The sequence below is a fragment of the Schistocerca gregaria genome, chromosome 5, assembly GCF_023897955.1.
Source record: "Schistocerca gregaria isolate iqSchGreg1 chromosome 5, iqSchGreg1.2, whole genome shotgun sequence".
Classification (NCBI taxonomy): Eukaryota; Metazoa; Arthropoda; class Insecta; order Orthoptera; family Acrididae; genus Schistocerca; species Schistocerca gregaria.
In genome coordinates this window covers 199,245,961-199,259,836 of record NC_064924.1, presented here as the reverse complement: position 1 = coordinate 199,259,836, position 13,876 = coordinate 199,245,961, and the positions used below count along the sequence as shown (strand labels likewise).

General features: G+C 41.4%; 1 protein-coding gene across 2 annotated transcripts in view; it reads left to right on the top strand.

Annotated features, from left to right (window-relative positions):
* LOC126272808 (WD repeat-containing protein 89) overlaps window positions 1-13,876 on the top strand; it is a 264,167-nt gene that overhangs the window by 206,207 nt on the left and 44,084 nt on the right. For both annotated transcript variants that reach the window (XM_049975994.1, XM_049975995.1), the window contains one exon: window positions 1,252-1,338. In XM_049975994.1, coding sequence (XP_049831951.1) covers window positions 1,252-1,338 — 87 coding nt within the window. The remainder of the gene's footprint in view (window positions 1-1,251; window positions 1,339-13,876) is intronic.

The window sequence follows — 13,876 nt, the reverse complement described above, 5'->3', positions numbered from 1 at the left end:
ATTATATGAAGACCCCATGAGTGGTTACAAAATGCACATGCTGTTACCTGCTTACATTACCTATGACCAATCAGTGTATTTGTGAGGGCTACAGGAGTCTGTTGAAAGAGTAAGGTAGCTGCAACAAGACAAATTATGTGCATGTAAACTCTAAACTCTTTTTATTGTTCTGACGTGTTTGAATAATTACAGAAGCATGGTTTCATCAAGTGATGCAGCATGGTATTGATTCATGCTGTCTGTGTTCCGGAGCATGGTCAGGCTTCAGTCTCACTTGTCTCACAGGAGAAACATTGTCATGGAGATGGCAATAGCTGTTAGGCTAAGTGCAGTCTGAGTGCAGAGTGATCTTGTGTAACGAAGAATTACCCAGCAGCGCTGTGTCAGATACTGATGCAGCCGGCTGGATTTTTGTTACTAGCGATGCAGTTGGCTGAGTACAGGATGTGGTGGCCGATGATGGCTGTCCAGCATTTGCGGGTTCCCCGTAGCTGGGCTTGGTTGCAGGCGAGGTCTGCTTGTGGTTGGCTTGTTGGGAAGTGACAGAGACATTCACGTTTGAGCCCAATACCTGTGTCTGCATATGGCAGCTCATGACAGAAGATGATACAGCGATGGTTGACGATTTTGTGACTGATGCTCCAATGAACTGCTGACTTGCCTGGCCATACAGTCAGTAATTATATGTAACATAGTGGTCTGTTGTGATGCTTTGGCTGCTAGAGCCACATTTGCTGTGTATTAAAGTGCTCCTGGATACTGTGAGCACTGGGGCACTGACCTGCAGGCAGACAGTGATGCTGTGGCACAACACTTGATCTATATGTTGCCACCAGTGGCCTGCTTTTCAGTGTTGATACATGTTACTAGATCTGTCTTTACACTCAGCAGTCAATATCAAAGCCTGAAGGTAATCAGCAAGTGCTCTATTGAAATATGATAAAGCTTTAATGACATCATCTCAAGCAACATCCCTGGAGTCTTTGCAGTTGCTTCTTATTACATTAGAGGAAAACATAGTAAATCTCCCCCCCCCCCCCCCCTTTTAGTTATGTGACTTAAGAATTTAATTTAGAGTAGTTTGCCTCAGCCTTCAAATTGCTGATAAATTGTTTTTATTTTCTTCTTCTTCTTCTTCTTCTTCTTCTTCTTGTTCTTCCTCTCCACCAGTGTCATCAAATGGTATTTTCCCCATACAAGCCTCCAAAGAAAGGACATGTATGATATATTCATGAATAATTGCTTTTTCAGGATCAAGTTTTATTAACGGGTGGAGAAAGTGGTTTCCTCAGTTTGTGGACACGTGACGATGAATCTAATACTGGCCATCAAACAAAGGTATGTAGTTAATGTTCTTAGTTCTTCGTAATGGATTTTTGTCATCAATACTGATCTATATAAGTCGATATAATCTCATATATCCAGTAAACCAATATTATATGTAAGTGCTTCACAAATAAAGATAAGCTAAAGAAACAGTAAATCCTGCTAATCATCATTAAGAGTGCTGATATCTCTGCAGATTGGTTTAAACATTTTAGTCAGCCATGAAATTAAAAAATTGACCCTGACAGTAGTTTGTAGTCCTTTATATGCTCATATGAGATTTTGTTGTAACTTTATACATAGAGAGAGGTTGGGTATAACTTTCATGTTTTCTAAGTCTCTCTTCACTCTTCTCTTATCACCACACGCAGTAGAACTTGCTAACTGTGCAGCAACATCACAGTCACTACCTGTCTATGGTTCACCAACTTTACTTGCTAACTGCTGTAGACTATTCCTAATTTACTTTGGGTTGAAAATCATAGGTCTGAGGAGGATCTCATCTTTTCAGGCAGCCAAATACATTTTAAACAAAGGAGCTAACTGTGCTTTTCATTCATACATTTTGTAGCCAGAAAGATAACCGTCAGACTACTTATTCCATGAAATTTTAGGAATGCAGCCAGATTATGTCGACTTCTTGCTATGACATTTCATGACAACTGTTCGGCGATCTTGAGGTGAGTGTTTTGCACTGGAGATTGCTAGTGCACATCACTGACTTTATACCAAAACTTGGTGTGGAGACACATCCAAGAAGGCGGTTGCTACACGAGCGACCTCTATTGAGTTTCCTGCCCTCTTCGAATGTTGCTCTATGTGTGTTGTGTAGGCACATGTGTAATGGTGATACTAAGCGTGCACTCTCTTGTCTGAATGTGTGCTCACCAAGTTGAAATTCAGATGTCAAAATTAATGAAATTAACTGGTGCTAGACATTTCATTAGTCATCCTTTTTCTCTGAAGAAATTTAAAAAAAGCAAAAAACATTGAGTCTCATGCCTTATTCAGCAGACAGCTGCCACTACAATTAATAAGACCTTCTGTGCCAAACATATTTTCACCAGTTCCTTAATAACTGAATCCCAGAAAGATCTCATCAAGGCCAAGCTATCCATGACAGAAAATCCATGGAATGTCCTGTGGATATAAGGTGCTCGGCTATGGGTTACTTACTGGGCTGTGAAAGACAAGTGTAATGATCATTTTCAATGCATATTTCATATTCTGTGTGTATTATCTGACCAGTGTAGGCTTTGCCACAATGAAAAGGTATTGTGTACATTCCAACCTTTCGCAATCCTAGATTGTCCTTTAGTGGCTTTGTGGGTGGGTGAAAAATTATTTTGATGTAATGTCTCCTGTCTAATTTTGACAAAATATTGCCAACATATGTGAGGAACACCATTTTCGTGAACCACTCCTTCTCCCTTTGATTGTATGAGTGGTCAAATTTCTTCTTTCTTAAAGCTGTGCTGATCTGGTGTGGAGAATATCTATTATCTTTGAACACGGATTGTAAATGTTCCATCTTCTTTGCAAGGCTATCTCCATCAGACACGACATGTGGCTGATGCATCAATGTTCGAAGGATGCCCGTAGTTTATGATGGGTAGTGACAAGTGGACACTTGCAGATACAGGCCTGCATATGTGAGCTTATGGTAAACAGCGATCCATCCACTTTCCAGCAGACCCAAGACGTCTGGAAATGGCAGACAGCCTTCTCTGCTTCCATTGTAAATTTTATATTCTTGCAATTAGACTGCATATGCTACAAAATGAGTGGCAGTTCTTTTTCACTGTGGAGCCACACTACAAAAGTATCATTTACAAATCCTCAGCCAAATCAAGTGCCCTCTCCTCATCGTCTTCCATAAGAAAGTTTGCCACCAGAGAGGAGAGCGGATTGTCCATTACAACACTATCAATTTGCTCAAAATATTCACTATTGAATAAAAAGTTGGTTGAGGATAGCAAATGATAAAATAGCACTGTTATAATGGCTTTGAACTTACTGCTGATGAGTGACAATGAATGCAAGAGAGGATCCAGTGAAAAATGACATGACATCATAGCTTACTAATAAGTCTGACTTGTTGAGTCAAAATGACATTAGTCTATTAACAAAGTCACCTGAGTTGCAACTATGATGGGAGCGCTTCCCCACAAAATGTCTCAGTATAGACGCAAGACGTCTAGCTAAGTCATGCGTTGGAGTACTGATATTGCTCACAATAGGACGTAATGGAAGACCTTTATGTATCACTGGAAGAACATATTTAATCCATGTTGGAAAAGTGCTGTGACCTCTTAATCTTGTCACAACTCTTGTGGAATGGAAGATGAATTCAACAAGACTAACATTTTTCTTTCCACTCTCTCTGTATGGTCTTTATCAATCTACCATTACTTTGATTCACTTAACAAGCTATAAATAATGTGGTCATAGATTGTGTGTAACAACAGCACAGTGGAGTTTCCCTTATTCACTGGAAAGACAAAGTGTGTGGCTTGTTTCACATCTTATTTCTTCTGCTGCGTCACTGGGAAGAGTTCTGATATGCTCTTCAACAGCACTAATAAAATCAATTAAAGGCAAGGATCTAGGCATAGGTGCCAAGTTCAAGTGTTTCCCAAGCCATGACAGTGTCACATAGCCCAAAACCTTACCCATAAAACTGATCATGCAGTGTCAAAAATCGTCTTCTTGTCGTAACATTGCTGATGGTTCGGCAAACTTGGAAGTTTGTCTTGTAGCAGACTCCTTAGAGAACCGTCTGATTTTGCCCAATCCATGCTGTCGTCACATTCCCAAGAGAGAGATGGGACGTGGGAAGCTTTCTCTACGTGCAGATAAAACAGCTGGTTTGAAATAGTATCCAGTTCACAGCAAGTAACACGAATCCTCTCTCCTTCATTAATGTTAGGCTTGCCTTACATTTGACGAACTTTGCAGTGGCAGTCTTGATAAAATGTGTCACTCTGGCAAACTCTGGATTGAAGCCGTTGTCCTGGCACTTCAGTAAAAAACACAAAGAATGTAACAATCTTTCTGGCTTGTTACATAACTTATCCAACCTCTGGATGTGTGACGCCATCTCCACAGTGAAGAGGTATCTGATGTGAGTCTTGAAATTTTCCCAGCATAAGACTATTCTATGAAGTTCTGGGATTGAAGCCAGATTACATGGACAACTAGACATGATATTTCGCCTGGCAAACATTCAGCCATCTTCAGATAAATGTTTTGCACTGGAGATTGCCAGTTCACAATCGCTAACTTTATTCTAAAAATTGTCATGGAGATGTATGCACAAAGGCAGTTCCTAGGTGAGCAGCCTCTATCAAATTTCAAAAAATGGTTCAAATGGCTCTGAGCACTATGGGACTCAACTGCTGTGGTCATTAGTCCCCTAGAACTTAGAACTACTTAAACCTAACTAACCTAAGGACATCACACACATCCATGCCCGAGGCAGGATTCGAACCTGCGACCGTAGCAGTCACACGGTTCTGGACTGCGCGCCTAGAACCGCGAGACCACCGCGGCCGGCTATCAAATTTCAGCCTCTTCAAATATTGCTCTATCTGTGGTGCACATGCATAATGGTAATACTACAGGCACACTCTGTCAGAATGCATGCTCACTGAGTTGAAATTCAGATGTCAAAATTAATAAAATTGACTGTCACTTTATGTACAATTAGTAATAAAATGTTTCCTTTCTGAACAAATTCAAGGAATCACTGGGCCTCATGCCTTATCCAATTGAAAGCCACTATCATGATTAATAAGATCTTCCACCAAATGTATTTCAACTGATTCTGTAATAAATGATGGCTTGATCTTCACACATATGCCTAGAACCTTGCCCTTAATGGATTTTATTAGTACTGTTGAAGATATCAGACTTCTTCTCAGTCAGAAGAATTAAGATGTGAAACATGGCATGTACTTATGAGGGCTTCACCTTGAAAGAGTAATGTTTCCTCCATGGAAAGAGCCACACTACGCAAGCTACGACATGATCCTTACATGGTGTTCATAGCTTGTTAAGTAAACCAATGTACCAGAAGATTGATAAAGACCCCACAGAGAGAGTAGAATGCCAAGTATCAGCATTGTTGAATTCTTCTTCCCTTCCAAAAGAAGTTACGTAAAGATTAATACCTCACAGTTCTGTTCCACCATGGTTATATGGTCTATAAAGAAACACAAAGAAGGTCTTCCGTTATGTACTATTGTGAGCAAAATCAGTGATCCAGTGTATGACTTAGCTAGATATCTTGCATCTGTACTCAGATCTTTTGTGAGGAAATGCTTGTGTCATATTTGCAACTCCTGTGACTATTAGTAGATTGAAGTCACTTTGACTCAACAAGCTACCATGTCATCTCACTCTCCACTAGGGTCCCTCTCCTACATTCATTGTCACTCATCAGCAGTAAGTTCAAAGCCAGTATGCTGGCCACTGTGGCCGAGCATTCTAGGCACTTCAGTCTGGAAACGCGCGCCTGCTATGGTCGCAGGTTCGAATTCAACATTGAATATTTTGAGCAAATTGAGTGTTGCCATGGATAGTCTTCTCTGCCTTCTGGTAGCCAACATTCTTATGGAAGACTATGAGGAGAGGGCACTTGGTTTAGCTGAACTTAAATTTTGTGGCTATATGTAGGTGATACTTCTGTAGTGTGGCCGCACAGTGAAGAAGAACTGTCATGTGTTGTGCAGCACCTGAATTCTATCCATGACAATATAAAATTTACAATGGAAGTGGAGAAGGGTGGCTTCCTGCTGTTTCTGGACAGCTTGCTCAGTCGGAAAGTGCATGGATCGTTGGGGAATTCTATTTACCGTAAGCCCAAACATACAGACTTGTATTTGCAGAGGTCCAGCTGCCACCACTCATCAAAAACTAGGGGTGTCATTTGAACACTTGTGCACCAGACACAAGTTGTGTCTGATGGAGACAGCCTTGCAAAAGGAGCTAGAACATCTACAGTGTGTGTTCAAAGATAATGAATATTCTTCACATCATTGCAGCACAGCTGTAAGGTAGAAGAAACAGAACCAACCCACATGATCAAGAGGATATGGGGCTGCTCAAGTCCAGACCATTCCTCCCATTTGTTGGCAATATTTCATTGAAATTAGTCAGAATTTTTAAGGAAACATTATGTCAAAGTAATCTTACTCCTGCCTACAAAGACTTGTGCTCTTCTTGGTTCAGTATATGACAATTTGGAATTGTGGGGAGCTGAAAACTACAGAGTACCTCGCTAGTGTGGCAAAGTCTACACTGAACAATGGAAACTCAATGTAGAAACGTCAACAATTAGGAAAAGATAAGATTGCTACTTAGCGCAAAGAAGGCACATTAAGTTGCAGAGACAGGCACAGTGAAAAGACACTTACACGACTCTTTTGATGACAACCTTCATCAACAAAAGAGAAACAGAGAGACACACACAAGCAGACTGCTCCATCTTTTTGAACCAGTTCAGGCACTTTCCCTGGCAAAAACTCAGTCTCACTAATGGTAAATTGTGAATGGTTGATTTCAGTTTATTGGGAGAATCTTAGGAAAGAGTGGACTACCTGTAAGGGAGATTGCATACAAGACGCTGGTGTGATCTATTCTTGAGTACTGCTTGAGTGCTTGGGATCTGTACCAGAGGACATGGAAACAATTCAGTGTCAGCCTGCTAGATTTGTTACCAGTATGTAAGAGCTACAGAGAGGCTTCAGGAATTCAGATGGGAATCCATTGAGGGAAGGCAATGTTATTTTCGAGAAGCAATGTTATTTTCGAGAAGCAATGTTGAGAAAATTTAGGAAACCAGCATTTCAAGCTGACTGCTGAATGATTCTTCTGCCACCAACATACATTGTGCATAATGACCATGAAGATAAGATACGAGAATTAGGGCTCATACGGAGGCATATAGAGAGGCATTTTTCCCTCGCTCTATTTGTGAGTGGAACAGAAAAGGAAATGACTAGTAATGGTACAGGATACCCTCCAACATGCACCATATGTGGCTTGCGGAGTATCTATGTAGATGTAGATATAGATGTAAACCATGGAATTCCCCCAGATGGCCTAGTGATAAAAATTCCTTTCTCTGGATCCCATCCCTCCTTTCACTATGAATTTCACCTTTTCAGATTATGCCAGCACCTGGCCCTCATAAACCTGGTGTAACAAAAACATATCTCCATGGCATAGGCACCCCAAATCACCTCTGCTCCCTTTGCAGGATGCTACTGCTTCCATGCATCACATCTCTGAAACTGAGCCCCTCCCTCTCCAGCACCTGGAGGAACAATTCCAGACACCACCTCCCTAAGTTACCCAACTTGCTATCATACTGCCTGAGGGCACCACTATCCAACCCCTATCCTACCCACAGCGTTCCTCCTCACCGCCCCTCATAGCAGCTAAACCTTACCTAGCTGATCTTTTCAACTTGCCACATCTCCTAATACTCCCAGCACTCCAACAAATCCAGAGCTAAAACATTCCTGTAACACCATTGACAACCTTTCCACCAAAACCCTCAGCTCCACAGAGTTTCAGTCCTATTGAAAGGCCTTACCATTAGCCCCAAACCAAAATTAAACCATGTGGGACTTATCAAAGACCTATTCTACTTCTCCTGATCCCTGCAGTGGAAGCATTTCTTTGCCGTCAATCCCTCCAACCAAAACACAAAGTCCAACACAATCTCCAATTTCTGCTTTAGGCTTAAGCCTTAGGCCCTTTCCAGAACCTCTCCCATGAAACCATTTGACTCCTCACCCCTATGACATCCTGCACACCCTTCTTCTACATGCTCCCCAAAATCCACAAAACCAACAACCCTGGGTGGTTATTGTTTTCTTGTTAAAAGAATTTCGGCCCTCATTAATTGCCCATAATCTAGCCTCCCACATCAAAGATATCAACCACTTCCTTCACTGACTGTTCGCCATCCTCACCCCTTAACTTCCCGGATCGCTACTCGTCACTGTTGACTCCACCAGTATATACACCAACATCCCACATGCCCATGGTCATTCCAGCATTGAAAACTTCTTTCCCAATCCTTCAGACTCCTGACCCACTACCTCATTTCTCATCCACATTGTATATCTTAATCCTAACCCAAAGCTACTTATGCTTTCAAGGAGATGTACTCCTAGTGAATTCACCTTAAGACACTGTCCTGGACATATCGTGGGTGGATTCACTTTAGACCCCTATCCTGGCTGCAACGCATGTTGGGTCCACCTCTGAACCCTATCCTGGTCAAAATGTGTTGTGGATCCAACTATTAGCTCTTTCTCAGTCCTAATCAGACTCTATGAATTTACACTCTGCTATGCCCCCCCTCCCCTTCCCCCATATGAAACCGATACACATACATGTACAGAAAAATAGTTCAGTTGTGCTAGGTGTTGACAGCTGTACTACATTTACTAGGAAATTTAGAGTACATGGCTAGAAGTGACATCTTGGTCACGTGAATAGAAATTACATAAAATCAATAAAACTGAGGGAGAATTGGAGTGTGGCTTACATGTCTGCTTGGGGCAGGAAAATTCTTCTATGTGGGAATGAGTGTGAGACTGCAGGAGGAGTACGGAAAATGTTGGAAATATATTACATTCCACACATCTAAAATATCGGAAACCACACTGATTTAACATTATAGCATGTTTAAGTGCAAAACAGTGTACCTTAGGATTTTGTGTTTATGTTCTATGACAATTTCTCTCTTTCCGATATATTCTTACCATGGAATCCAAACCCTACAACACTACTACATATTTGCTAGCAGAATACATGAAATGTTTTGAACTCCTTCCATGTGGAGCTCCGTCTTGCATGAACCATATGTTTCTTCTTCTATTTAATCATCTGTTATATCTACATCTACATTTATACTCCGCAAGCCACCCAACGGTGTGTGGCGGAGGGCACTTTACGTGCCACTGTCATCACCTCCCTTTCCTGTTCCAGTCGCGTATGGTTCACAGGAAGAATGACTGTCTGAAAGCCTCCATGCGTGCTCTAATCTCTCTAATTTTACATTTGTGAGCTCCTCGGGAGGTATAGGTAGGGGGAAGCAATATATTCGATACCTCATCCAGAAAAGCAACCTCTCGAAACCTGGCGAGCAAGCTACACTGCGATGCAGAGCGCCTCTCTTGCAGAATCTGCCACTTGAGTTGTTAAACATCTCCGTAATGCTATCACGGTTACCAAATAACCCTGTGACGAAACGCGCTGCTCTTCTTTGGATCTTCTCTATCTCCTCCGTCAACCCGATCTGGTACAGATCCCACACTGATGAGCAATACTCAAGTATAGGTCGAACGAGTGTTTTGTAAGCCACTTCCTTTGTTGATGGACCACATTTTCTAAGAACTCTCCCAATGAATCTCAACCTGGTACCCGCCTTACCAACAATTAATTTTATATGATCATTCCACTTCAAATCGTTCCGCACGCATACTCTCAGATATTTTACAGAAGTAACTGCTACCAGTGTTTGCTCCGCTATCATATAATCATACAATAAAGGATCCTTCTTTCTATGTATTCACAATACATTACATTTGTCTATGTTAAGGGTCAGTTGGCACTCCCTGCACCAAGTGCCTATCCGCTGCAGATCTTCCTGCATTTCGCTACAATTTTTTGATGCTGCAACTTCTCTGTATACTACAGCATCATCCGCGAAAAGCCGCATAGAACTTCCGACACTATCTACTAGGTCATTTATATATATTGTGAAAAGCAATGGCCCCATAACACTCCCCTGTGGCACGCCAGAGGTTACTTTAACGTCTGTAGACGTCTCTCCATTGATAACAACATGCTGTGTTCTGTTTGCTAAAAACTCTTCAATCCACCCACACAGCTGGTCTGATATTCCGTAGGCTCTTACTTTGTTTATCAGGCGACAGTGCGGAACTGTATCGAACGCCTTCCGGAAGTCAAGCAAAATAGCATCTACCTGGGAGCCTGTATCTAATATTTTCTGGGTCTCATGAACAAATAAAGCAAGTTGGGTCTCAAACGATCGCTGTTTCCGGAATCCATGTTGATTCCTACAGAGTAGATTCTGGATTTCCAAAAACGACATGATACTCGAGCAAAAAACATGTTTTAAAATTCTACAACAGATCGACATCAGAGCTGTAGGTCTATAGTTCTGAGCATCTGCTCGATGACCCTTCTTGAAGACTGAGACTACCTGTGCTCTTTTCCAATCATTTGGAACCTTCCTTTCCTCTAGAGACTTGCGGTACCTGGCTGTTAGAAGGGGGCTCCACAATACTCTCAAATGTATTAGGTTCATATTTACTATACACCAACAAAGAGTATTAACCTCCTCAGTGTGCACAAATCTAGAGAGATCATCTGTAATTGGTTGGGTGATATGAGCAAGATTCATACAGAACAATCCTTGCAGAACAGGGAATCTGCAGCACAGTCATTGGGTCCCTGATGCCACCTTCCTGTGCCAAGCTGTTTATGAGTCATCTAGAGGAGACCTTCATAGACTCCCAAAATGCCAAACCCCTTAGTCTGATTTGGGTTCATTGATGATATCATCATGATGTGAACTCAAGGCCTACCTTCATTCATTCACAATCTCAACACCTCTCCCATCCGTTTCACCTGGTCCTCCATAACCCAGTGTGCCACCATCCTCAATGTTGACCTCCTCCTCTCCGATGCCTCCATCCATACCTTTGTCCATGTTAACCCACCAACCACCAACAGCACCTGCATTTTGATAGCTGTCATACCCTTCCTAAAGTGGTGTTCCATCACCCACCCAACCACCACAACATCATAGTCCATTCCTGCCCCATGTCCAATCCCAAGCACTTGCCACAAGGATCATAACTCTGTGGAAGACCCAGATGCAAGACATGCCCAATTCCGATTCCAGTCTTATCAAAGGTTTATCCTACCCCATGAGGGGCCTGTTCACGTATGAGAGCAGCCATGTTATTTTCCAGCTCTGTTGCAACTATTGTACAGCTTTTTATATTGGTATGACAACCAACCAGTTGTTCACCAGGATGAAAGGCCACAGCCAAACTGTGGCCAAGAGCAAAGAAGACCACCCTGTGCACAACGTGCAGCTGAGCGTAACATGCTTGATTTTGATACAGCTGCTTCACTATCAGAGCCATATGGATCCTTCTCTCCACCACCAGCTTTTCTGAACTATGAAGGTGGGAGTTATCCTTGCAACAAATTTTCTGCTCCTGTAATTATCCCAGCCTCAACCTACAGTAACATAATGTCCGCACACCCTCCACCCAACAGTTTTAACCCATGTGTCTCATTATCTCCTCCTCACTCTTGTCTCCCAGCCTCTTTAGTAGCCACTACCTGCCAATGCACCCACCCGTCTTTCCTCGCTCCTCTCCTTTTCACTCCTTTGTTTCTGCACCTCCCAGCCCCGAAACCTCCTGACACTGCACTTGTTGGTATTCTAGTGTGTGCACACTCTCCTAGACAGCATCCCTCTGTTCCTACTTCCATACACAACTATCCCTTTGTCTTCTGTGGCCCCCTTCCAGATTGCTTCTGCCATCCCACATGGTAGTTGCATTTGGGCCTGTCCTGCCGGTTTTAGTTGTCGTGTGTGTGAGGTGTGCTTGCTTGTGTATATGAATGGTGTAGCTCTTTGTTCCTCTTTTCCTCTTTCACTGATGAAGCCTGTGGCCAAAAGCTTTGTGTAAGTATCTTTTACATGAACCTGACTGCAACTTAATCTGTCTTCTTTATGGAAAGTAGCATTCTATCTTTTCCTACTTTGTTATTAAAGCCTGTATTGGTCAGACAATGTGCACAGTGGGTGAAGGATGTATGAAGTGACAAAAATTCTGAAATTTTTTTTATTGGATCTTCATTTATTACATGGTATTGATACTTCAGTTCCTGAATTCCACTCCTGTCATAAAAATAATAATTAAAAAAAGCTTGCATTGCGCCAAGCACGTTTGTTGTTCTGTTATTACCTCATATTATTTTTCCTGGGGTGTTTTCTTCCACTTTTATGCAGTCACAGTGTGGGGAAAATTTTGGCGTTTAGCAGATCCAGAATTTCTACAAAAGTACATGCATGGAAAAACTCAAAATCCTAATAAAAATTACAAGTCTCTGATAGAAAAACCATGCCACAAGACAGCATTAGTTTTCATAACTGCCAATGCAGTTGCAGCATATGATGCGTATTTAGTTTTTAACTGTGTGAATCTTGGCAGACTATGGGCTCTAGAGGCTAGGATTGATCTAGCAGCTTTCACACTGTCGATATTAAAGGAAATTGGTAGTAGGGGAATTGATGCTGCTTACATTATTGTTACTCAGTTTGAAAATCAGGTTAACCCAAGAGAACAAGGTAAGAAAAGAGGATGAAGAGAAGACTGCATATGATTTGCACTTGTTCACACAGATAACCTAAGGCCTAATAGAAACACTGTCAAATCTCTGATTCAGATTTCTCTGACCTTACATACTGGCAACTATATGTACCTTTTCTCACAAACCTCTGACATTATAGTACTTAAATTTGGCATGCAATCAGTCAGTACTGGAAAAATTCTGTGGGAAGAATTTTCATTTACTACAATATTGAGGCATTTATATAACAGAAAAGCCCTAAGATTTGGTACATTTTTTCATGGAAATTTCGAGAGCTGTAAAAATCTAGTGAAAGAAGATACCAATATTCTGTTCCACAGGTATTTGTAGTAATGCTATATCAAACTATGTACTAAAATAAATTAATTTCATTCTGACAGATTTTTCAAAACAGGATCATTTGTATTCTCACCTTGTTGAAAAATTTTCGGTTGTTTATAATTAAAAATGTATAACTTCAACAAGCATGAAAACATGTATCCATAGTACATTGTTAACAGCTTTGCCAGATTAAGTTAGATTGTCTTGAAAACTTTGGACTTTATATTTTTTTTTTTTTTTTTTTTTTTTTTTTTTTTTAGGATGCCCCCCCTTTTTTTTAATTATTTTAAGGACAGCAATTTGCCGTGACGAGGAATCGATGGAAATACAGTTGGTGGAAGATCTAATTAATTGTGGTAGCGGCTTTCAGCTGGATAACATGTGGGACCCGGTGATTTCTTTAATTTGTTCAGAAAGAAAACATTTTATAACTAATGACATGTCTAAAATTGTTTAATTGGATAGATGGCAGATCTACTCACCAAGTGGTGACAGAACACACACATAGAAGACTGTTGTGATTGGCAAGCTTTTTGAGCCTCGGAGCCAGTGGCTCCTTCTTGAGGCAGAAGGATTAAAGGAGAAGGAAGAAGAGTGAAGGAAAAGGACTGGAGAGGTCTAGGAAAAAGGGTAGTAGTTGATCAACACCTGCAACCCATAGTACAAAAGCTGCCCTCGTATGTGAAAGATACCAACAATTTCCTAGATCGTTTGAAATCCTTGCCCATCCCACTCCCACCACACACCTTGCTTATCACCATTGATGCCGCCTTCTCAGTACCAACATCCT